This window comes from Prenolepis imparis, unplaced genomic scaffold (genome assembly GCF_030444845.1).
Source record: "Prenolepis imparis isolate NDT839.2.m4 unplaced genomic scaffold, iyPreImpa1.0 SCAF_11, whole genome shotgun sequence".
Taxonomy (NCBI): Eukaryota; Metazoa; Arthropoda; class Insecta; order Hymenoptera; family Formicidae; genus Prenolepis; species Prenolepis imparis.
The window spans coordinates 11,336,303-11,363,283 of record NW_028141169.1 but is presented as its reverse complement, the minus strand read 5'-3'; the positions used below and the strand labels follow the sequence as shown (position 1 = coordinate 11,363,283).

Sequence of the window (26,981 nt, the reverse complement as noted above, 5' to 3'; positions counted from 1 at the left end):
ACATACTTTTTGATCTAATATATGTAAAATGAATCCGCGCCGTACGGGATCCGCGGTTTAAAAATTTTAATTTTCAATTGTTTAAAGCGAGCCAAAAATTAATCTTGTAAATATTTCAACTCCACATTATATGCACATTATGATGGTACCATCAGCATACCAGCGTACATACTTTTTGATCTAATATACGTAAATTGAATCCGCGCCGTATGGGATCCGCGGTTTAAAAATTTTAATTTTCAATTGTTTAAAGCGAGCCAAAAATTATTCTTTCATATATTTTAACATTACATTGATTGCACATTATGATGGTACCATCAGCATAACAGCGTACAAACTTTTTGATGTAATATACGTAAAATGAATCCGCGCCGTATGGGATCCGCGGTATAAAAATTTTAATTTTCAATTGTTTAAAGCGAGCCAAAAATTAATCTTGTATATATTTCAACTATATATTATACGCACATTATGATGGTACCATCAGCATACCAGCGTACATACTTTTTGAACTAATATATGTAAAATGAATCCGCGCCGTATGGGATCCGCGGTTTAAAAATTTTAATTTTCAATTGTTTAAAGCGAGCCAAAAATTAATCTTGTAAATATTTCAACTCCACATTATATGCACATTATGATGGTACCATCAGCATACCAGCGTACATACTTTTTGATCTAATATACGTAAATTGAATCCGCGCCGTATGGGATCCGCGGTATAAAAATTTTAATTTTCAATTGTTTAAAACGAGCCAAAAATTAATCTTGTAAATATTTCAACTCCACATTATATGCACATTATGATGGTACCATCAGCATACCAGCGTACAAACTTTTTGATCTAATATATGTAAAATGAATCCGCGCCGTATGGGATCCGCGGTTTAAAAATTTTAATTTTCGATTGTTTAAAACGAGCCAAAAATTAATCTTGTATATATTTCAACTCTACATTATATGCACATTATGATGGTACCATCAGCATACCAGCGTACATACTTTTTGATCTAATATATGTAAAATGGATCCGCGCCGTATGGGATCCGCGGTTTAAAAATTTTAATTTTCAATTGTTTAAAGCGAGCCAAAAATTAATCTTGTAAATATTTCAACTCCACATTATATGCACATTATGATGGTACCATCAGCATACCAGCGTACATACTTTTTGATCTAATATACGTAAATTGAATCCGCGCCGTATGGGATCCGCGGTTTAAAAATTTTAATTTTCAATTGTTTAAAGCGAGCCAAAAATTATTCTTTCATATATTTTAACATTACATTGATTGCACATTATGATGGTACCATCAGCATAACAGCGTACAAACTTTTTGATGTAATATACGTAAAATGAATCCGCGCCGTATGGGATCCGCGGTATAAAAATTTTAATTTTCAATTGTTTAAAGCGAGCCAAAAATTAATCTTGTATATATTTCAACTCTATATTATATGCACATTATGATGGTACCATCAGCATACCAGCGTACATACTTTTCGATCTAATATATGTAAAATGAATCCGCGCCGTATGGGATCCGCGGTTTAAAAATTTTAATTTTTAATTGTTCAAAGCGAGCCAAAAATTAATCTTGTATATATTTCAACTATATATTATACGCACATTATGATGGTACCATCAGCATACCAGCGTACAAACTTTTTGATCTAATATATGTAAAATGAATCCGCGCCGTATGGGATCCGCGGTTTAAAAATTTTAATTTTCAATTGTTTAAAACGAGCCAAAAATTAATCTTGTATATATTTCAACTCTACATTATATGCACATTATGATGGTACCATCAGCATACCAGCGTACATACTTTTTGATCTAATATATGTAAAATGAATCCGCGCCGTATGGGATCCGCGGTTTAAAAATTTTAATTTTCAATTGTTTAAAGCGAGCCAAAAATTAATCTTGTAAATATTTCAACTCCACATTATATGCACATTATAATGGTACCATCAGCATACCAGCGTACATACTTTTTGAACTAATATACGTAAATTGAATCCGCGCCGTATGGGATCCGCGGTTTAAAAATTTTAATTTTCAATTGTTTAAAGCGAGCCAAAAATTAATCTTGTATATATTTCAACTCTACATTATATGCACATTATGATGGTACCATCAGCATACCAGCGTACATACTTTTTGATCTAATATATGTAAAATGAATCCGCGCCGTATGGGATCCGCGGTTTAAAAATTTTAATTTTCAATTGTTTAAAGCGAGCCAAAAATTAATCTTGTAAATATTTCAACTCCACATTATATGCACATTATAATGGTACCATCAGCATACCAGCGTACATACTTTTTGAACTAATATACGTAAATTGAATCCGCGCCGTATGGGATCCGCGGTTTAAAAATTTTAATTTTCAATTGTTTAAAGCGAGCCAAAAATTAATCTTGTATATATTTCAACTCTACATTATATGCACATTATGATGGTACCATCAGCATACCAGCGTACAAACTTTTTGATCTAATATACGTAAAATGAATCCGCCCCGTATGGGATCCGCGGTATAAAAATTTTAATTTTCAATTGTTTAAAGCGAGCCAAAAATTATTCTTTCATATATCTTATCATTACATTGACTGCACATTATGATGGTACCATCAGCATACCAGCGTACAAACTTTTTGATCTAATATACGTAAAATGAATCCGCCCCGTATGGGATCCGCGGTATAAAAATTTTAATTTTCAATTGTTTAAAGCGAGCCAAAAATTAATCTTGTAAATATTTAAACTCCACATTATATGCACATTATGATGGTACCATCAGCATACCAGCGTACAAACTTTTTGATCTAATATATGTAAAATGAATCCGCGCCGTATGGGATCCGCGGTTTAAAAATTTTAATTTTCAATTGTTTAAAACGAGCCAAAAATTAATCTTGTATATATTTCAACTCTACATTATATGCACATTATGGTGGTACCAACAGCATATCAGCGTACAAACTTTTTGATGTAATATACGTAAAATGAATCCGCGCCGTATGGGATCCGCGGTATAAAAATTTTAATTTTCAATTGTTTAAAGCGAGCCAAAAATTAATCTTGTATATATTTCAACTCTATATTATATGCACATTATGATGGTACCATCAGCATACCAGCGTACATACTTTTTGATTTAATATATGTAAAATGAATCCGCGCCGTATGGGATCCGCGGTTTAAAAATTTTAATTTTTAATTGTTCAAAGCGAGCCAAAAATTATTCTTGTATATATTTCAACTCTACATTATATGCACATTATGATGGTACCATCAGCATACCAGCGTACATACTTTTTGATCTAATATATGTAAAATGAATCCGCGCCGTATGGGATCCGCGGTTTAAAAATTTTAATTTTTAATTGTTTAAAGCGAGCCAAAAATTAATCTTGTAAATATTTCAACTCCACATTATATGCACATTATGATGGTACCATCAGCATACCAGCGTACATACTTTTTGATCTAATATACGTAAATTGAATCCGCGCCGTATGGGATCCGCGGTATAAAAATTTTAATTTTCAATTGTTTAAACCAAGCCAAAAATTAATCTTGTATATATTTCAACTATATATTATATGCACATTATGATGGTACCATCAGCATACCAGCGTACAAACTTTTCGATCTAACAAGCGCGCGCCATTTATTGATTTGATTGAAAAAGATTGATATCTATATATAACGTTTGTTTTAACTTTATTAATATTTTTTGACAGAAATCTGATTAAAGCGTTAATTTGCTAAATACATTTTAAAATGAAAATATGTTACAAAATAAAAATATAATAATATTTTACAGAAAGAATTTTCTGTTAGAATTTGATTTAAAATTTAAGACTTTGAAGAGACTTCTAAAACACGTGAAAATAAAATGTTTTACGACTTACACAGGCCTTAATTTTCGCAAAAACCGTTTAAACTTTGAATTCAAAAAGTAAGGTTTGTGTAAATCGTAGAACATTTTATGAGGACTCATTTTATTAGTTTTGAAGAAATCATTAAAAGATCGTTAAAAGTTCGTCTTGTAGAGATCTTTAAAAGAACGTTTAAACTTGAAAAGATTAAGGCCTCTATAAAGTCCAGAACATTTTCTGTCGGCTCATTTTGTAGTTCTTGAAGAAATCTTTTAAAGATCTCTTCTATAAAGCCTAGAACAAAAAATGTTCTATTAGGCTTTATAGAGGCCTTAATCTTTTCAAGTTTAAACGTTTATCGGGCAAATTCAGCAAACTATAAAATTAAAATAGCAATATGTTGTGAATAATATGTTGTAATACCTTATCCTCGATTAATATTTTTGTTACAGAAATCAGCTGATTAAAACGTTAATTTGCTAATTAATTTTTAAAATAAGAATATATGTTATAACATTTAAAATAATAATGTTTTAAATAATGTATATTATAATTCCTTAAACTCGATTAATATTTATGACAGCTATCAGCTGATTTCTGTCAAAAAATATTAATCGCAGATAAAGCATTATAATATATTATTTATAAAATTATTATTTTAATTTTTATAACATATTTTTATTTTAAAATTTAATTAGCAATGTAATCCTTTAATCATCTGATTTCTGCCAAAAAATATTAATCAAGTTTAAACAAACTTTATATAAAAACATCATTCTTTTTTATATAAAATCGATGAATGGCGTAGCGCGCGCTTGTTGTTTTAGTTCTTTTTTGAAAAAGACATATTAAGTCGTTTCTCGCAAGTATTGTTGCCTCTTTTCCGCGAAAATATTTATCAAGTTTAAAGTATTATAACATTTTATTTAATTTTATTTTGGACTAACTGTCAAACTGCTAGCTGCTAACCCTCGCGATGACAGCCTTTCGATGCTACGAATATAACACACAACGCAAATCGACAGAGAGCCAATCTGCATTGCGGAAAAGAGACAACAATACACTTCGAGACTTTCGAGATGACTTCGATACATTCGAGTGGACTGCGATACATTCGAGAATCGACTTAACATGCCTTTTTTAAAGAAAGGATATTTTTATTATAATTTTTTCATAACACTATATATCTTGTTTCCTAACGCGCACATTTATCAATCATATGTTATTGAGTATCAGTTTAACAATTAAGGACGATTAACACTTTCAAAATTTTTTCCTTCAATTCTCTAAATATGTGAGAAAACTGAAACTAGGTATATAAATACGCATAAAAAGAGATGCAACACGATTGTAAAATTACTGTTGCTGGGAAAATACACAACTTTATACGTCGTTAATTTTCGTCTCTTAAATAGTATTATTATATTATTTGTCGATACATAGAATTTTCTTTATGTACCATTAATTAACAATGTATTACACTTACTTCGTTCTTTGCTTTCAAAAATGTCTATCACACACTCTCTCTCTTTCTCTCTTGCTCACATTTATAAATTATTATACACGTCGAAGAGAATCCTTGAAATGTCTCTGCTGTTCATTTTGGTACTCACGTGTAATCATTAGTATATTAGGTTACACAATTAAAATAATAAGGTACACCTATAAAGTACATTAGGCACATTATTTTATACACACATACAAATACATATATTTATATGAGTTAATTAGAAGTCAGAGGTACTCCAGGCGTTCGGTGTTTCTTTATTTGTTCTTGCAGGGGGGAATTATTACTAATATCATATTATGTATTATTTCGATTATCAGGAAGGAGAATAACAGATTGAGAGAAATTGGAACGAAAAGTCTATGGTCTACACTCTCTACGTTATACAATTCACTTTGTCGTTAATTTACGTCAATTCGCGGACTCACGCGAACGGGAAACTTACATGATTTAAATATTATACGGACGCGTTACGAAACTAATCAACTTCTCGAACTCATCAAAAATTATAGCCGCTCGCTAATTCAAAACGCGAGATCTGTATGAATCATAATGATAGCTATAACAATTCTGTTATCCTATCGACGAAAGTTTTCCAGAAAAAAAGCATGTTTAATTTAAATTCCATTTTTTGTACATTTTCCAAATATCATATTAATAGAAGATCATCTTATAATACCAAAATTTTCGTTAATTCTTCGAAGTTTGTTGCTTTAACTTATTTTTTATCAGATCTTTGTCCAGATCTCTTTTCCGATAAAATGTATCGTATTTGTTTAAAAAGATAACTCTTATAATTTTGAAATTTCTATTCTAGAAAAATAGAGATCTGAATCATTTAAGTACTTAAAATATTCTCCTGAGTATTTGCGTGCCTTAAACATGAGGAATATATTTTACGTAATTTTTTTTCGATTCAATTAAAATTCTTGTAAAAAGATGCTACGGTGATAATAATGATTTGCATAACATTCTTATTTTTTTCTTACATCGTCGTTGTAACTGATTGCCGCAGAAAATCCATTTCCGAATTACAATTTTTTTGCGGAAGTATTGGAGAGAAGCTATTAGCGTTTTATATTACCAACACTAAATATATATCGCGCTTCTGACAATGTATTATTACGCCATAAATCTTACACAGGAAGAGAATTGTTAGCTCACCAATAGAATGCTGGTCAGATTCTAATATACATTATTATGTTGACATTTTCACGCTTCCGATAATTAACAGAAATTTGCAACAAATAAATGAATCGATGTGATTTCGCGTGACAATATATTATTCATTTTTTTATTATTATATTGCATTTGCAAAGTATATGTATATGTTTCCCAGGAAACACGATGCTTTATGCACTAAAAAGTACTAATGCTATTTTTTGAATTCTTTTTTTCAAAAAACCGTGACTTCTTAAATTATGTGCACGTTTTCTTGAACCGTTAATTTTACAATCGCATTGCTTATTATTCGTGTTATTTCTTTCCGCGATCTGTCTTTCTTTAATCTCATATAAAAGCGGAAAATGTGAGAAATTTTTTTTTATATAAATTTAATATAATTTTCGAACAAGTTCTGCGCTTAATTAAGAATTGGGGAAACACTCTGGTTAATGGTTAATACTTTCATATTGCATAATATATCTTGTAGTCGCGATATATGTTCTTTAATTGTTTGAGAGCACATTTGCGAAAGAAAGGGACACCTTTTTGCCACATTTACGCACAAATCTAAAAGTATATCATATTAGATTGGTCGAAAGTTTGCGTGGACCGATGAGTGCAGATCTTGCATATTTATTCGCGCAGCTTAGAAGGAAACGCGTGCTGTGTTCTATAAAAAGCTCTAGTTTACGATATGTAACGTAAGTTATTTATTCGATCATGTCTGTATACATTACTCACTTGCCACGATAGAACAAAGTGGTACACATACGTTTCTCGGTTTTTCGTTTGCGTTGATAGCGATATCGTTTAACCCTTAAATGTTATCATCCGCCGATTTTTAACGTGCATTAATATTCATAAGTAACTGCAACATTAATATTGAATTAATAACACGTGCATACATTATATACATTATATGTATATATTTTTTTTTATTTTTCGATCCTACTGTATCTCTTAATAATCTAAGAACCTATATCAGCTTTGAACACATTTCGAATTTTACATAGAATTCAACATCTTTGGCAAAATCTTGCGATCGAGAAAACAAATCTTTGAAAATAATTTGGGAAAACTCGACACTATCGATATATAATGGCGCTTAACATTTTAAATATATAGAAGAGAGAAGAATGTACATAAATCTTTTTTTAGCAACATTTCGTTCGCGTCGTGTTAAAAGAAAATTGCAATAAAGATTTCGATGATCTCATTTAAGGGCGATCGAGAAGAAGCACTGTTCTCGAAAGAAAACACATGTTACTCTCCTCAACTACGTAAACACACATCTGTCACCTGTCACGAGAAAGAAAAATTCCACCTTTCATATTTCCTACTCTTAAATCTTACATATCGTTCTCACAAAAAAGCGCGACTAAACTTTATCTTTACAGACTTTTTTCACCTGTACAGAACATTTTCTTTTTTTTCCAATACGATATAAGGACAACGGTTATATAATATATATTATATATATTCTACGGCTTGTTTCCTTTACAATATTTATTTCTTATGCCAAATATATCAGATCAACAGAGTTTAGATCTATTGTCCACTCTACTTGATTTCTACTTGATTTATTATACGGAGATAAATAATGCTTTTCCTCTCGAGATGTGATCGATCAACATTCGCACAAGACATATTTATATATTATTTATCGCAATGGGGGTTGTGTGAGTTTTGCTAAATTTGCGCGTCTACTTCCATTTTTATTCCACTGTATATACGCTAACACCAAAAAAAGCTTTGTATTTTTTACAGAAGTATAGAGAGTACCATCATACATATTTCGCGAAACTATAACTCTCGATTTATATGTCACATATACTGTTATACAATGAGCTCGCGTGATTGTATTAAAATACCATTATAAATGAAATCTCAACAGATTGCATTATAATAATGCGTCGTTTATAAAGTGTTTAATACTTTAGACAGACGATTCATATAACATTTTTTTTTCGTAACTTTATGCCGTTTCTGCCTTTCTTTCACGCGTTTTATCTTCTTTCTCTTTATAGAATAGAAAAACTATTAGAGAGGCAAAAACGTAGGCAGAATTATACAACAAACACGTGGCAAGTGTCAACCTGCCTTTCGTTAAATGTTTAAAATTCGATTCACATCACGCAATTTCCTCTCTCTCTCTCTCTATCTCTTTTTCTCTGCCAGTCATTCTTTTCCAGAATCATTGAAAACACATCGGAGCCGCACTTTTATTCGCTAACTCTACTCTTATCCTTTCCTAGAATCTATACATGCAATGTTTAACTGTATTTTATATGCTTTTTTTTTGCTTAGATACACGAACGCCGTTTCTAGATCGCACGACGGTACGATTACGCGTATTTTTTTTTCTTTGAGATCACGAGCTGGAAACGTTACGTCTTGGTGCAGGTCCCTGTGAAGGGGAAACCCGCCCAAAATCCGTTTAAGACACCAAACTCAAATAAACCTTGTACACTGTAGCTCTGAAAAGCTTTGCGCTGTTTCAAAGAGCAAAAAGATCATCAGTCGGATCCGAGACACAGATTTATTAGGTTTGTCGAATTTCTCGCGCGTACTCTCTCAAAACTTTCGGCACCCCGTGATAAATTATTACACGTAAACATTTCTATATTTTCATTTCATATATTACATTTTCTTATACTTCAACAAAGATAGCGAGAAGTCTTTGTATACGAAAAAGATGTCATTTTCGAAAATTTTGAAATTATACGATGTGTCCGAAAAATCGCCTAAAATACAATTAATGATATTTGATTGGATGAAAGTTGAATAAGATTTTGTAATATACCTCTTGTTGTTTTTAACGGATTTATGCATTTCTTTTGTTACGCAAAAGAAAATAATTTCTTTCATTTCTATTAAAAATGACGATTTTTTTTATTTACACGAAATAGTTCGCGATTTTGTGAACAAGTGTCCGAACTTTATATACGTCGTCGGGGATCAGAGTAGCAATCAACAACTAACAGACGCGTTAATTAATTTAATTACTACGACTTGCTTTGGCCGTCCATATACATTGGTACCACTCACCGCGGAAGTTACTCTTATAATCTAGAGCCTTAATCTAGTGCCTTATTAAACTAACGTACGATCGACGGTATTTTCCGTCCGTGTCGTACGATTCTCTTAATAGCTAGGGACTAGAATCAACTCTTCTGACCTTTCTTGCAGGTTGAGAAACGTGTCAACGAAAAATTCAAAACATAACTGAAACTTACGCCTCTAATTTGTTTCAATATATTAATATATATCTTAATGTCTACTAAACGCGCGACGAGAGTATATTTTACCTTACCAATAATTAACGGAGATCTCTCTCTTTCTATACACATATACACATGTACTCTCGCTTGAAATCTCGCGTATAATTATGCCACTGGTACAATAAACCTTAATCCTAATATTTGGTGATGCTGCTTTTCTGCCACAAGTCGGCACTTTTGCGTACCGACTGGAAAAAAGACGAAAGTAAAACGATAACGAAAACGGAAACTTACATCACTTCTAGAGATTGTACTTTATAACTAACACTACAAGCGCTTATTAGAGATTATTATTAACGCTTATCGCTTAAATAACGAATATCATTAAAGACTAAACATATTCTCGCAGTCTTACGAATTTATCGCATTCTCGTTGAGCTATTGTAGTATATTTTACGCACACACGATGGACATTCCAGCATTGTAAAACTGTCGATACACTTCATATTATTGTTGCCCGCACGCTCTATATATATGTATATTTATATATTACAGAATATCCTATATAACGCACACGAAATAAATTGATTTATCTACTTAATGCCTACTAGCGACTAGATAACGGTACGCGTAGATCCTCTATAAGCTCAAAAAACAATGGGATATGCTTGCGTCTATAAAACCATAACGGCATCTAACAGATTATTGCTCTCTGATCACGACAACGTAATTTAATAATGCAATGTATATATGTGTGTATGTGTGTCCATTTATCTTTCTCTTCATATAGCGGATAATATTTTCTTCGAGTAATTTATAGAGAAATTCGATAACGTTATCTTTCTTTAAATTTATTGACGTTGAAGTAATATTCATATTTTAAAATATATATAAGTAATATATATTTTAAATAATTATAATATATATATATATATATATAAAATTAAAATACATATTTTAAAATAAATATTGAAATCAATTTTGTTTTATCATCAATTTGTAATCTAATTTAATAATCTCGTGGAGATTTTCTTGTATAAAAGATGAAAAGATTTAAACGCCAGAGGTCGAAATAATTTTGATGCAAATTTTTGGACGGAAAATATAACACGTATTTATACGATCCGATCGTTTTGAAAAAAGTACGCGACTATTTTCATCGATAATAAATTTTCATAGCCACGATCGCGTCTTGCGAGAGTGTTGCTGAAACGTCATCATGAACGTATTTCATCATGAACACAAAGCTTTTCACCGCGAGTGTTGTACGACTTAATAAGCTACGACGGAACGAAAAAGCGGTATTGTCCTCTTCCATTTTTTTTCACAAATTATCTTCTCCTTTTACTTTATTCCTCATTATATAACCACTAATTTAATTATTCGCGCGCGAATACGGACGAAATGTATCGGGAATCGCCTTCGCTTGCGAGATTATTTTTCAACAAACGACGATTTGCAAATCGAATTGTGATGGAAGCATCCTGAGAAAATCAAATAAAGATTTTCCGAAAATGTCCGAAAATCGAGAATATTTCTTTTTGTTTTTTGGGGGGGAGAAAAATCTCGGACGATTTATTCTCATGATCTATTTTAATTGGTGCGTTTTTGCGCTCCACACTTTTACTTCCCGGTAAATCGACTATAATCTCAGGTCTCTGACCTGGTTTCATTTTATTCGCCCATAATGTTGAAGGTTAACTTAACAGAACGAGATTATCCGCAACTTGCCGGCGATTTACAAAACATCGCCGCGTTCGCACGCACATCCTCTCTCTGTATACAGATTAATACACGATACGGTATTTATATTCACGTCTTATAAACGACTACTAGACTCGGCCATGTGTGAGACTCTCTTCATCAATCTCGAGTTACGTAACGCTCTCTTTAGTTCTCCCTCTCCCTCTTTCTCTCTCGTCTCAGTATGTATTAATTATTACAACACGGACGTTCGATCTAGCGACCGAGAAGATTATCCGCGTTACTCATCCGAGGAGTCGGAATCGGAATCAGCTGCCGCGTTAGAAGCCACCTCGCTGGGAGCTTCCGGCGTGCTTTCCGGAATCGTCTTCTTCGCGATCGTCGCCGAAACGTACGCACTCGGCCCTTCGCCCTGCGTATGCTCGATCCCCACCCTAGGCAACGTTTGATGATGATAAAAATTCAGTTTAATCAACGGCATTATTCGGAAAGTTCTGAGATCAGCGGTAAAAGAAAGTTAAGAAACCCTGAAGAAATATATAGGCGTGGGCCTTATACAGATTCATTATATATTATATCTGGATATCTGGAATTGTATATTTTTGTTTCAATCACGAAATTATTATGCAACTCGATGCAAGGCTATGCCGAATAAAAACATATTTATCGTCCGTTCTGTTAAATCAATAATGAACGATTAGGATTTGAGCGACGCAGATTAATATCCGAGCGTTTCAACGTAATGATGAATATTTAGAAAATACTAGCTGCGATCTAGTTTTCAACGTTTCGAAATAAAATCTTTCTGGACCTTACCTGTACTCGTGACGCGACAAATTTCGGACATACTTCTCCGGAGGCGCGTCGCTGTCGCTGTTTTGGAGACTGACGCTTCTCGCGGTGGTATGAGAGACCTGGGTCGCCGGCATCGTGAACTCCACGTAACAGTACTCCGAGAGATTTTCGGGGATCTGATCGTAGGATGTGAGAGCCATACGGCAAACCAGCTGATGCGTCGTGTACGCGCCTGGAAATAAAACGAAATTGGAGGAGAGCCAACAAAACTGATTGCGTGATGCTCGAACAAGCGGTACATTCAAACTCTGCAGCTTTGTCTCATATTTTTGTTCGCGTCGCATTATTTTTTTTTTTTTTTTAATATTTTTTAAGTATATTTTTTATATTATATATTTTTTTTATATTTTATATTTTGATCAAATATATTATTGAGATGTATTATTTAGATTCCTATAAAAGAATTAAGTTTTATCCTTTTACGACATAGAAATTAGATACAAATAAAACGTGGAAACTTTTTACAAAGATTAATTAAAATAATTACAAAGATATGAGGATCGATAAAATTTAACATTTCTAAATAAAAAGAAAATGCAGGCAAGCAATACCTTGTCCCTCCTTAGGCAACCTAGGCATCCTCCATACGATAGCGCGATGCTGATGTTCGTATTTCGCCTGACCGGAAGTGACCTCCATCAATTGCGGTTCTAACGTATCGACGGCGCCCAAAAATCTCTCGATACCCTTGATCTTTCCGGTTCTCCTGTGCGCCGATTTCACCGAACCGTATCTGAAATGCTTCTCCACCCTGAAGAGATAAATCCAGCATTCGGGTATAGGGAAGCGAACCATCACATCTTCGCATGGTATCTGGCCCAGTTTCCTGGATGTGAAACCTGGCACGAGAATATCCGCCCTCAACTCCACCTAATAACACGTAGAAAGAGGTCAGACGTGTCTGCGCAAAAGTTGACCGCAGAAACTGGGGTTGAGGGTTGAGAAAGAAGAAACTTTGGCTAAAACTTTTATCAAACTTGTATCAATGATATATTTTTATAAGAAAATAAAAAGAAAATATATATCACAGCAAAATGATATAAGAGAGATACAAAGACGTATTTGCTGAAAGCAAAATAAGAACTACAAGTTTCTTTTAGTTTTCATTTATAAATAATAATAAATATCGAGAGAATGAAAAGGTTTGAAAAGTTTGTAGAAAAATTATTATGAGAAAAAAAGCTTACCTTGTTCCCAGTAACGCACATAACAGCTTTAAGCTGAAGTGGCAGCTCTCTGTTTTTAGGCGGTCTTACACGGAACCGCATCAATTCAATGTAACATGCATCAGGCGGCTTGAACCTTAGGACGTGTTAGTGCAAGTGTTTAATTATAAGTTGAATTTACGTATAACTTTGCATGCATGTTTTGCGGATTAGAAAGGCGAGAATAAAATCGTATTAATTTTTTAAAGCAAGGAATATAATCTCATCCACAGCACATCCAGATACGAAAATTGAATTCCATCACGATATCGATATATGCTTATCGCGTATGGATTAATTATCGCAATTTCAAGAGTAAAAGGAATGAAATTAAAATTATTAGCAAAGCCGCATTTATCTCTCGATTTTATCGTCATAAAAATTTGCGATACGTACTTGATTATCCGCGACTTTTCGTACTCGTCCTGCTGGACGCAGGAATGGAACTCGACGTTCTCCAGCCGAATCCATTCCTCCGTCACGACCGGAATAATGTCGTGTCTGCCGACGACTTCTTTACCCTGTCGCCACATATCATTTATTCCTAATTCTATGTCGGGCATACCTTGAAAAGGGATCGAACTTGTGTCAGATTATAGTTCCGACTGAGAAGAGAAATCGTTATAACGTAATTTGTGCGAGAAAAAAATATCGTCGTATATCTTCGTCTATTTCCTGAGGAAAACCTACCGGAGAGGAATCCCAGGAAGAAGAGACGAACGCGTGCGATCTGTTTGTCCACGTGACCCTCCGCACTCTGCTCGACGTACAGCTCGTCCACGACTGTTACCTGGACCTCCTCCATTTTGTAATTTAACGCACGGTCGCGATGCGCCGACAACCTGAAGAGAGCCTCATCGATGGCGCAGGAGAATTGTTTCATGTCCTCGTAACATTGGGAACCGAGTTTGAATAGCTGCGAGATCTGCGAAATTGAGGATGCTTTCGTGATTCTAATATCATTAAATTAATTTTACGACGGCATCATATATTTTCATATATCTTTATATTCAAAAATAAAATCATTCACCTGAGGTGCGTGTTCCACGGGAAGACCGAGCTTCTTCAGATCGCTGCCGAACTCTTTAACGCCTTGATAATCCCCCTGTATAGCGTATGCCGCGAACTGGCTGAGCTTGTTCGTGAGCCTTTCCGCTTTCGTCACCTGGCCGGGTCTCACGCCGGGTCTCTCCTTGTAGAAGATGTACTGCAGCTTCACCGTAAAGATCTTCCCGTAATGATCGAATTGCTGGGCGCCGATGTCCGAAACCGAATAACAGGCGAGCAGAGGTAATTCTTGAAACGGATCTTTGTCATCCTTGTTGTTGAACAGCTGGAGGATCGGGCTGTCGGCCTGATAGACGAGTTTCACGAAGATCTTCTTCCAGAATCGTTGCCCCGTGATTTTCTTCTTGTTCGGCTGTCGCAGCTGCATCTCCCAACCGTCGCCGGTGTAAGGTACCCTTGGGAAGTCCTCCAGAGGTTGGCTAACGTCCTCGTCGAATAGGGGAGTAGGTGGGGTTTCCTAAAAAAATTTCATTTAAATTTTAATTATAAAAGAAAATATATATTGTATATTAATATTAAATATATATAAATTTAAATATCTATATATATTTTTTATATGTGCAATATAATTTATAATTTATATATTAATAATATTTCTTTGCATTTTAAATTAATGTATAATTCTTCGATCTTTTTTATATATTTTTTTAAGTAATGTTTGTCTAAAAAAAAACAAGAGTATATTGTATAAAAATGTCATGATAGAGAGAATTAATTTGGAATGCGACGTGGTATTTGTGCGTGAATACCTGGGAATCTGTCCTGGCCATCTCGGCTGTCTGAGCGGTTTCGGATACCACGGCATCCTGCGCAATTCCGGATTTATCGAACGGATTGAAACGCGGCGAGGAATCCGCGTACGCGACCACCTGCGGACTCTTAGGCGGCGGTGCTAACGTAGGTACAGGTCCGCCTTCTGTCATTGTCAGCTGATCTCCCTCCTTCGGTCTTCGAATCGAATCAAGGATCGATGTTAGATATAATATATATTATATTAGAGAGAGAAATAGGAGCGTTATATATTTCATTATCTAATCTGTGCGATATATAATTCAGAGGAAATACTGTAAGAAAATTTTTTTAATTTTTCCGCAAGGTCGAACGTCATTGAACATCATTGAACGTCATTGAACGTCATTGAAGCTGTGATTATTATAGACTCGAAATCTTTTTATCTCCGATTTAACGAGTGAATAATTACGCTTTTTTTTCTTTCACTCACTTGATGAATACACTGAAGTCCGGTCCCTCGTCCGACTCCGCAGACTCGGATCTTTTCACTTTCGCGTCCGGTGGCGGAGCTGTCATGCTCAGGAAGGAATCGAAACCATCGGATTCGCCGAAACCGGTGACTGCCGTTTCCGAGCCAGTCACTGACGAGTCTCCCCAAACTGAGAAAAATAAAATCGCGATAAATAATTAGGTACAACTTATTCTATGTAATCTACCTACCATCGCTAGAGGTGTCCATGGCGGTCGGTCCACCGAAGGCGTCCAGGAAGGGATCTTTCTCGTTGGTTTCCGGTTCGGCGGCCTTATCAAACTTGGACGCAAAGGCGTCGAACGAATCGCCGGTCTCCTCGATCGCCTTAGTCGTAGCGGCGAAGTTGTCCAGCTGCTCTTCGGGCCGGTAAGCCTCGTTGCCGGGGAACTCCGTTCCGGGGATCGGACTCGTGGAGATCAAACCTCCGTCGACGATCTCCTTGGTCGGTTCACCGAAATCACCCAGCAGATCCGAGGCGAAGGCGTCTTGGGCAGGTGGCTGAGCGATCTCCGCCGTCGCGAATAAGGGTTGAGTGATCGCCGCGGTCGCGAAAGGTGTGGAAGTGACTTCCGGTACGCCGAACGGCATTGTTGTGATAGTGTCGGTCATGGAGAAGAAATTGACGTCAGCACTGACGAAAGCAGGCTCTCCCCCTTAAAAGAAAAGTACAAATAAGTTATAAATCAATTTATATATAGGTGGTCCCCCGGTTGCTGAGTCTTTTAAGGCACGATAATACTAATTGCTGTTTGATCAAATAATCAATATAATCAAAATAATTAAATGATCATTTGTATTATTTATATATAATTGTATTGATTTTAATCATTTTAATTTGTTTAATCATTTTGATCGTTTAGATCATTTTAATTATTTTGATAATTATAAAACAATCAAAGATCGAAGTAATACAATTTTTTAATTATTTTAATCATTTTAATCGTTTGTTAATTATTTTGTTCAATATAACAAAACGATAAAAATGTAAAAAACAAAACGTATTATAATAATTAAAATCAAATGATCAAAATAAGTAAAATGATCGAAACGAGAACCACTCTATATATAAAAATAACAGTGTAGAGATGATTCAATATTATATAATATTAGCTAATATTATATAAAATAACATATTAATTATTATTAAATTATTGTTAATTTTTATTATTTTATAATTATTATTTTCTTCTAACCAACCTTGGAAGAGCTCAGCAGCCGCTGCCGATACGGCGGGTTCCTCAAAGTCCAGAACAGTGGCGGAATTTTCCACTTCCGTTTCGATGTCCGCGAAAGGACTGGCGGTGGTTATCGAAGGTCGTTTCTCGTTACTGACGGTGTCCTCCGGATATTCCATTCCGAAGGCAGGCTGTGCTTGCGAGACCACCGGAGGCGCCGTCTCCTCGGTCATACTCGCGAAGGGATTGTCCTGTTTGGCGGGTATCCCGATGACGAGACTGGTGGTACCCGAGGTGGTCATGGAAGTGGAGAAGATGGTGGACGCGGTGACATCCGCGTTCGGCGCGTCGAAGAGGTCCATGATGTCGCGATTGGCCGGCGGCTCCACGATCTTGTTGTCGTCCGGAATGAGATCCGGCACGTTGCTATCGACGTCCAGGAGATCGGCGAAGCTGTGCTCCGGGGTAGGCGACGGGGAGTGCATCAGCGTCGGGCTGGGCGTTCTCGTCATCTGCAAGCGATCTAGAAGATGATTCGAGGTGGCGTCCATGGCACCCGTGACCGACAGGATCAGATCCTTCGTATTCTTGACAGGCGGTGGCGGCGGCTGCGGTCTGGGAGGCGGTGGTCTCGAAGGTGGCGGCTTCCCGTTCCTCGATGGAGGCGTCACCGCCGGTTGCTGAGGTGGACTCGCAATCGGGGTCGGTTGTTTCTCTTCTATCGTCGACGTCGTCGTCGTCGTCGGCGGCGTCGTCGTCGTTATCGTGTCGAATAGATCCACATCCGCGTTATCGGACGTGGCGAAGATGTTGGATGACTGGCTAGTGAAGATGTTGGTTGCTGGCGTATCGGTGATCGCCCCGAATCCGGCGTCCGGGACATTACTTTCGATGCCGAAGGAGGCGAAAGGATTAGTGGAGTCGATGGACACCGCCGGCGGCTCGTACGTCTGATCGCTGGCGAAATTCAGGAAAGGATTCTCGCCACCGCCGGAACTCGACGTGTCAGCGAAATCCTGAAGGAAGGGGTTGGAAGTCTGCGGAGGCAGACCGCTCGCCGGCTGGGCGGCGTAGTCGTCCATCAGGAATGGATTACCGCCCTTGGACTCCATGATGATCGAACTCGACGAGTCGGCTTAAGAAACTTCAATTGGAATTAACTATACGGTCGGAATTATACGTCTGTCAAAATATAGAATGGACCGGTTTTAAATCAGTCATTCGCGAGTGTTGCTCGGAAATCTTCGATTCGATTTTAATACACAGAGATTACTGGTGATTCATGCAACGAATAGAGTTTACAGATTTAATTAGTCCTTCTTGAAGCAAGAGAGATTCACAATGTGTACACTTATGTTGAACAATACGACAACCAGATCATTGAAAGATTCTTTTTAAAGGTACCGAATAAGCTGTATTACTTCATCAATTCTGACTCGAGCAGCTTCAATTCAGTTCGCCCAGGCTCGATGGTCGCGAAACTTGTATCGAAAGGATCCACGTCGTCGTCCAAACTGAAGTCCTTGTTCTGAAGCGGCGTCAACACTTTGTCGCCGGGATCCTGCCCGTCCGAGGACAAAAAGTCCTTGGACTCCTTTACCTCGTCCGCCCTTGGATCGAAGTCGTCAATTTCCGGAACTATCGATACCGGGATGGTTGGCACCACTGCAGGTAGTTGGATGGAACGCGGCGGTGGTTGCTGAGGAATCTGCTCTAACTCGCTCTCCAATATCTTGAGCTCTGCTTTACCAGGAAGGATATTAGTCGCGATGGAGGTGTCGAAAGGATCAGAATACAAGATCTCTTCTTCTTCGATAGGCTTGCTCTCGATCCTGGGCGTCAGAGATTTCGCATCGACCTCGACTTCAGCATCCAGCAAGCTCTCTTGTCTCTGTGGTTCCTGCTTCGCGATCACCTCCTCTTCGATCTTCTGTATCAGCGACGATTGCAGCTGCGCGAGTTTTAGACTGCTCGGAGCAACCGAAGTGGCGGTAAAATCACTCTGCCTCCTGATCGGTTCCGCGGCGGATCTCGGATCGAAATCGTGATCGCTCAAGCTGTGAGGCAATCTGGGTTCCTGCCTCAGCAGCTCCGATTCGATGAGCTTGAGTTCTGTCTTGCCTGGCGCGACACTGTTGACGAAACTGGTGTCGAACGGATCGACATCCACTTCCTCGTCCTCCAACGGCAACGATTTTTCTATGGACTTTTGCGAGTAGTATGGCGTCAACGGCTTGGAAGGTAGAGTCTTCTCCTCTTCGGTGGTCGCGAGAAGATCCGGTCTCTTCGACGGCGTTGGCAGCTCAAATGCGACGGCTTTGGTCGGAGCTAGCTCGAGAACCTCCGGTCGTGAAGTTTTCCTCCCGAGATTCGTCGGTGCCGCTTCGACCTTGGTATCCTCTTCGTCAAAGTTAACTTCAAACACGGGCTTAACCGGCGCAGGTGGTCTTACAGGTGATGGTTGTTTCACTGACGGTTGCTGCACCGGCGTCTCATCCTTCCTGGGATCGAAATCGTCGTCGTCGTTGTTATCGTTCTCGACGTAGCTGCCGGATTGTTCACCGAGCAATTCCTTCTCCAATACCTTGAGCTCTGTTTTGCCAGGTGGAAGCTCCTTTACTGCAGATGTATCGAACGGATCGACGTACGTGATCTCTTCGACTGGTGCGATCGGTTCATCCGCCAATTGGCTAAGATCGGTCGTCGAGCCGCCTAGCAGATCCTTTTTAACTGACTGTAGATTGTCATGATGAATGTCGTCGTCCTGCTCGTCGTTCAATTTCAGCAAGCCAGTTTCATAATCTCTATTGAAGCCAGCTGGATCAGTCAGAGATATGAATACTTCTGAGACGGGCAGTTCCTCGAGCTCTTTCTCGATAAACTTTAATTCGGTTTTACCCGGCAAAATATTATCCGCGAATGCGGTGTCGAACGGATCGGCCTCGTTGACGAAGGTGGCCGCTTCAAAGCTGGCCTCGATTATCTCTGTCTGAAAGTCGACAGTTTCAGGTTCCTTCTCGGCGAACGGATCTTCGGCCTCTTCAAGGTGAGCTGGTTCATCGGGCGCAGCGCTCAAATCGAATTCAGCGTCGTCCAAGTCAGGAATCTCCTCCAAGACAGTCTTCTCTTTCAATATCTCGAACTCGGAGATATCCAACGGACCGTTGAAAGTTTTCTCCGCAGCCGTCGATGTTGTATCTTCCTGAAGAGAAGTGACGGGGGTGACCGGTCTCGGTAATACAGGCGGTAACTTTGTCAAATCGACAGGAATGTCAGGAAAATCGCTATCGTCGTCCAGCAGAGACTTCTCTACCTCCACCGGCTCCGCTACGACAGCTTCCGGAGGCTGTTCCGCCTCTTCGAAATCGTCCAACAGTAGATCCTGCTGGAGTCTCGGTCGCCTTCCCTTGGTGAGTTTGCAGGTGCTCACGTGATCGATCCTTCCCGATAGTACCTCGACGGCATTGCCTAGGCTGACTAACTTATTGCCCTTCTTGTCGACTGTCTTGAGTACCTTGTCGGCGCTGGTGGTGTCGAACGGATCGTCGCCAGCCTCCTCCTCGGTCGGGCTATCCGGTATGTAAGCTAATTGAACATCGATATTCTGAAGAACGTCGACGTAAGTGGTGTCGAAGATGTCCTCGTCGGCGGAGTCCTCCTGCTCATCCTCGTCCTCCGGCACGTCGACAAAACCGTCCTCGTTGACCAGCGGCTTGTTTTCCTTCTTCTTGCCCTGACCGTCGATCTCCGGCGGCGCAGCTTCGATCGGGTTACCCTCCGCGTCGAAGCCCACCCACTTCTTGGACTTGTAGTTCTCGCCCTGGTTCGCCTCCTCCGGCGGCTTCTTCTCTTCCAACGGCGCCTTACGCTGGAAGAACGAGGTGGACTTTATCCGATCGAGGTCATCCTGGGTCTTTCGCAGAACCGAGTCGACGCCGGCAGTCAGAGCCTGAAACTTCTTCCACTCGTCGGACCCGGCGACGTTGCCGCCAGTCGACTCGCCGGTCTCCTCGGCTTTCTGTTGGGCCTCCGCCCGCTCGCGCCGATAACGCTCGAGCTCCTCCGGATCGAATTCCTCCTCCGCTCGCTTCTTGCCCTTCTTCGGCTTTTTCTTCTTCTTCAGGCCCTTGGCTAGCTTGTGCATTCTCTAAGACCTACCGTGGTGTGCGAGAGGCTCCTGCAAACAGAAACCTGGGTTATCTGAGCAAAATGTAGCGCAATCTATTTCTGTTCAAATAATATTTCCTATCACGATGATCGAAAAAACTATGATAGAATGAAGATAGAAAAATAATAAAAATCAGGTGACATTAGGTGCAACAAAATTATTTTTGAACTCTTCTATATTTTTAAAAAGATTTGTACTCCATTTCGTCTTTGCTCGTTGGAAGAAATTATCAGAGATGTAGGACGGAATTTATATACGGTTTTTTACTAATTAATATGCCAAAAATGGAAAGATTGAAATATTCAAAATAAGTATAAAGGAAATTAAAAAATGATTAGCCCTTTTTGTACCTGAATTTATAGAAAAAAATGTATGTATTAATGTACAAAGTATTTGATTTCTTGAAACTCAATATTAATTACCTGTGTAATCGTAGTTGCGAAATAAATATATGACGCAAGAATAAAAAATTTTAAATATCTGTATTTGGATGTGACAGATAATCAAGATCTTGCCTCGAGAGATGTCTTTGCACGTAATTTTTAGTCGCCTCAAAAACCGTGATGTCAAATCACCGAATCAATTTATCATCGGATAGAAATCTGTGTCCCGGAATAGCGACTATGTACTTATGTACATGTGTGTGTACGGGATTATTGCCAAAAGAGGCCGATCGATTGCAGTGCAGTAACCGAACGTGTTTTTCCTTCGTTCCTTAAGTTATTCGAGAGACGAGCGAAATAACTTTCAGAACGCATTTCTTAAAAATGCTCGATGGCTCGACGTCCAACTTCCTCGTAAACAACCTGTCAAACTCGAAATCGATTAAAGCTTTAAATAGAAAATCGAAAGATTAGTTACATTTTAACAGGAATTCCACCGAGATACTTCCGAGATACTTCATATTTTAGCGTTAGTTAAGTATACTTCCAATAGTATTAACAGTACGATGCATTTTTAAGGGAAGAAAGGAATTGTTTCAACTAATGCAAAAATGCGCGAAAGGAATTTCTTGTGTACGAATTATCGAATTAATAGTTTAGTAACTTTAATGAATATTTTCTCGAGAATTAATCACGAATAATTGGCAAACAATTCTATTTTGTCGAGCTAACAAGCGAAAGCTGTATAACAATTTACAGATGTTTTCCTGATCCTTTTGCGTCTCTCGTTATTATCCTATGCTAAGTCAAACATATCGAGGGTGTCGTGCGATGGATTGCAAAGAAACACAAGTTACGCACGCTAATACTAATAACAAGCTTATCGTACATGTGCGTATTTGCATTTTAATTCGACTCGCGCATCAAACTTTGTGTCGACAGAATTCAATTAATATATTGGCACGTGTGATATATACATATACAAGCGAAAATATTAGTCGTCATCAATAAAATAATATGTGTATGTGTGTATGAAAGTGATCAACATTCCTGCAACGAGCTTCTAAAGAAGCGAGAGTAAACTAAAGTGTTAGTCTCTTGATAAAAGGGAGATTCGCATTTATTAAAGAAGATGGAAGAGACGAGATAAAGAGGACCTGGATCATAAATTTTGAAATGTGACATTCTGTCTTTTGTACGGCGTTAATCCACGTGCTGTGCGTCATTCCGTGCAGTGGTAACGACACCCTTCTATATCACACCCTTGCCCTTTCCCTCCCTCCTGCATCCCTTATATTACCGTCACGGTTCGCCGAGCAACTGCTGCTACGAAGTAGCACTCTCCACTATTCCATTTGCGATACACACATGTATATGAGAATGAGCGTGTGTATGTGTCATGAAACTATAATCGATACGTGAAAGAAGAAGGAACGAGACAGCATTTTTGCGACCGAAAGAAATTACTTTCACACTGTTAACAAATATTCGATGCAGAAAATTATATAAATTACGTTGCTAATATCATCTCACTACACTACAGTTTGAGCTTTGAAGTAACATCAAAGCACAGTAAGAAATTAATATTAAAAAATTATATATTAAAATAATATATGAAAAATAATATATTTAAAAAAAATATATATATAATATTAAAATTGCAAATATAAAAGAAGATAAAAGAAAACGAAAAAAAATATTACAGAAAATTTTCAATCAAAGTTCTAATGTAAGTTCACAAGATGTACAATGTCATCGTATCAAGTACAGCTATTATAGCGGCAAATAATCTTAGAGGAAAAGTGAATACTTAGTAATGAGAAATCGTCGCGAAGAGTTTCTCTTCAAGTATTGTTCAAGCACCTTAGATCAAACTGATTCTGTACACGTTCTAGACCCGAACGATTAAGATCGACTGCGACTTGTATTAGCGCTCCATCGCTTTTCCCTTCGCAGTCTAACGGAAATAAATTATGCATCTCATAAATAATTGATATACTTAAACTCATCTCAGTTAATTAAAAATCCAAAGACAGTCTGCAGAATCTCTTATCTCTCGATAATATCTGATCGTTCCTGATACCGTTCCATGGATCGATACTATAGAGATGTTTCACGCAAAAGATATTTCGGAAAAATAGGAACAATATAATATCTTCGATAATGGAAGCTGCTCACTCAACTCGATCGGAATGCAATTAATGTAGCAATTATCATTCGCAGAAAGAAGCTTAAATTCGATTAACATTTCTAATTATCACATTTATCATCATATCAATTATTGTTATTATATTAATTTCACTACTCATTTATGTTGTATATCAAACAAACATATATATTGACATAAACATGTTTATCTGGTTAAAAACTTGCCTATATATATCTCTATAAAATATTTATAGAGATATAACGTGTCTGTAAAAAATTATTCCGACAAAGTTTAATGGAGGAGCAAATGGAAAAGTTAGTTTTATATTTAGAAAATTTTTATTTCACATGAAAGAATTAAAAAAATATATATAAAATTTGCTAGAAATGTAATCACGCCTCGATGTCGCTATAAAAATAATTTCTTTTTATTATTTATTTTTTCATTGAATTTTTATTTATTTATTTTTGTTTTATTTCATTGTGTCATCGTTATCAACTTTATTATATTTTCGATTGCGCGTCGAATAACGAAATAGTCAGTGGCTGACATACTTTAAAAATTATCAAGTAAAACATAAAACGTATATGTATATTTTTTTAAGAGAGAAAATTTTTTAATAAAAAAAGGTCTGATAGAGAGCAGCCTGATGCAAAAGTCTATCGAACGAAATTCGATAAAGAGCTGTCCGTCTTACCTATTATTTAATTAGGTCAAACGATAAGATCCACATTCAGTAATCAATTGCGTCTGTCATATATAACTGTTTCAACTAAAGGCTAGCCAGCTGAAACGTCAATCCTCGCGGATTTTCCCGGTAGTTCTATGCATTTACCTGTCACTTCCACATTCAACTGAAAATCTGTTTCGAAGTTCCTGTACAAGAGAGAAATTCAAGAGTGACTTATTATCCCGATTACATCTCGTCTCTCAATTGTAGACACAATTATTTCATATCGAGAAAAGAAGAAAAGAAGCAACGACTTGAATATGTTCGCTTTATGTGGTCGCAAAAATTCACTTCAGCACGTAAAACGATATTTACGATCCTACCGAGATATAAAACCGACGTATAGTAACATCCGCAGTCTCTCGTTTTTTTTTTCTTTTGGATAATTCAGGGTCGCTTGTTTCTTCTCGGTACAGGAATTTTTCAAGCGCAAAAATTCAACCTCTTCTCCGAGAAACAATTTCGTCCAGGAAGCGACAAACTTGAGAGAACGGATAAAATAATGCGCAACACACGCGGCAATAAAAATCAATACTTTATAAACGGCTGGTGTGTCAACTGCTACTAAAGGGCTACTAAAACGGAACGTTTCTCCCAATGCGATGCAACTGAATTACGAAGGGATAAGATAACGAGACGAAAACCATCATCGATAGATGACCTTTCCCTATAGCCGGGATCGATCAGGTATTGTCCGGCAAGTATTAGCGCATCCTATGTATGTATTCTGTCAGCAGTTGTCAGCTACACTCATCGAGGGACGGCGAACGAGCGCCTCGAACTGGAACACGAGACAGCGAGTGCTAATTTTATCTTTTACCAGAAAAAACGAAAGGTTCGAGCGAACCAACCGACATCAGAATTTTTCCCGAGAGAAAATCTGCGTCGCGAACGTTCGATCTTCTCCGCGCAAGACGGCAAATCTTTGACATTTCGCCTGAGAAGATAAATGTTTGAGGAAAGGCTGAGGGACTAAAAAAGAAGAGATCTATATGATATTCCGATCACAATCGTATATAACCGGTCGCGAGATAAAAATGTGCAATTTCGCGAGCTAATTAATAAGCTAATTGATATATAAGAGGGCGAAGCTAGCGCAGTCGACGATAAATTAATTGAAGCATCGCGATATAGCGATCAGGAATCAGGCGTAAGTGCGACTTACGATCGCTGATGATGCTTGTCCTGGCATGCGCGGAATATCAATTGGAAATATAACATTAAATCGTTTCTATATTTTCTACCAAGGACATCTATTACCTCGTAAGCTGCAGCACAATAGAGAAATGCGCGAACCATCGATTTTCAATGAAACTAATTAAACGTGCAACTAATACTATAATACACTACTAGAGACAGAGACGATCATAAGATTAGTGTTCCAGTTTTTTTCCTAAAATTTCCATTCTGGAACACAATCTAGTACAGCGAAATAATCCGGATGACGTATTACGTCAGATGTCAAACTGACGACAACTTGAAGAATCGAGCGGACACCTCTGTCTCGCCTGTTGCGGAGGAAAGAAAAAAAAATACCGAACAAAATCTCGACAAAGCGTTTCTCTTCAACTCCGCTCTCTTCGGGATTCCGGAGCGGCGGATCAATTCCCGGAGCGAGAGCGTCTCGGGGGTGGCACCCTCGTCCTAGGCGGTCGCCGAAGCACGGGGGTGCCCTTGGCGTGTACGTGTATGTATATGTATCGAGTGTATGACACGTAATAATGTACTCACGATTTCAGCCTCATCAGCCACGTTGGTAAGGCGCACATTTTTTACGCGTCATCCCGCTCGGCTTGGTCCCCGGCTCGTAACCGGCGTACTCGGTTCGAGAGAGAGAGAGAGAGAGAGAGAGAGGGTGAGAGAGGGTGAAAGAAAGAGATAGAAAGAGAGAAGAACGATGCCGAGGACGGCGAAAGCGAAACTCGAACTGTCAAAGTGCGAACTGTCAAAGTCTTCGGCGGCGGCGACACGAGGACACGCGTGCGGGAAGCTTATATGCCTTCTGGAAACGAGCGGCGAGCAACAACGGCGACGTCGGCGGGCATCCGAGAGAGGCCCTGCCGAAAGCGAAGGCGACTCACCTCGTACTCTCTCCTGCAGCCCGAGCTATTTCCAGCATCGATCCGTTTTCTCGTCGGAGAAGAAACATGCGCGGAGGCCGCATCACCACCACCACGTCCATCATCGCCACCCACCGCCCCCGGAGGCGACAGCAGCGACTCGAATCGTCGTCGTCGTCGTCGTCTCTCTGTGAGAAGAGAAGACAGACTTGCGGATGGGTTCCTGGACCGCTGGGTCTAGAGAGATTCGGGGCATTTTTTTCCCCCGGAAAGAGGATATTCGAGAAATATTTCTTATATGTATTAAATTGATTTTTCTCGAAAGGATTAATTAGATTATCCGGAAATAAAGTCTCGGTTTGACGAGAGTTTCGATATCGATTAGGATATAATTAGGCTCACGGTAATCCGGTTCTGTTCTAAAGCGTAGATT

The 26,981-nt window shown here is 38.1% G+C and overlaps 1 protein-coding gene across 1 annotated transcript; it reads right to left on the bottom strand.

Moving 5' to 3' along the window:
• Positions 1 to 5,639: 5,639 nt before the first annotated feature.
• Positions 5,640 to 26,561, bottom strand: LOC145942908 (uncharacterized). The gene is made up of 14 exons (XM_083050076.1): positions 26,220 to 26,561; positions 18,480 to 21,235; positions 18,323 to 18,330; positions 17,081 to 18,193; positions 16,072 to 16,536; positions 15,842 to 16,010; positions 15,369 to 15,567; positions 14,582 to 15,076; positions 14,242 to 14,476; positions 13,948 to 14,116; positions 13,534 to 13,648; positions 12,898 to 13,216; positions 12,308 to 12,518; positions 5,640 to 11,925 (listed from the first exon to the last, which is right to left on the bottom strand). The coding sequence occupies exons 2-14, from the start codon at positions 21,200 to 21,202 to the stop codon at positions 11,772 to 11,774; spliced, it is 6,375 nt and encodes a 2,124-aa protein (XP_082906202.1). The 5' UTR covers positions 21,203 to 21,235; positions 26,220 to 26,561; the 3' UTR covers positions 5,640 to 11,771.
• Positions 26,562 to 26,981: the final 420 nt, after the last annotated feature.

What these genes read in the sequence shown, in the direction of transcription:
- LOC145942908 (XM_083050076.1), bottom strand. Translation starts at nt 21,202, where the DNA reads ATGCACAAGCTAGCCAAGGGCCTGAAGAAGAAGAAAAAGCCGAAGAAG. An exon ending in TGGCCAGGACAGATTCCCAG is followed by an intron (nt 15,077 to 15,368) that starts GTATTCACGCAC and finishes AAATTTTTTTAG; the next exon opens with GAAACCCCACCTACTCCCCT. An exon ending in TGTGCGTTACTGGGAACAAG is followed by an intron (nt 13,217 to 13,533) that starts GTAAGCTTTTTT and finishes ACGTGTTATTAG; the next exon opens with GTGGAGTTGAGGGCGGATAT.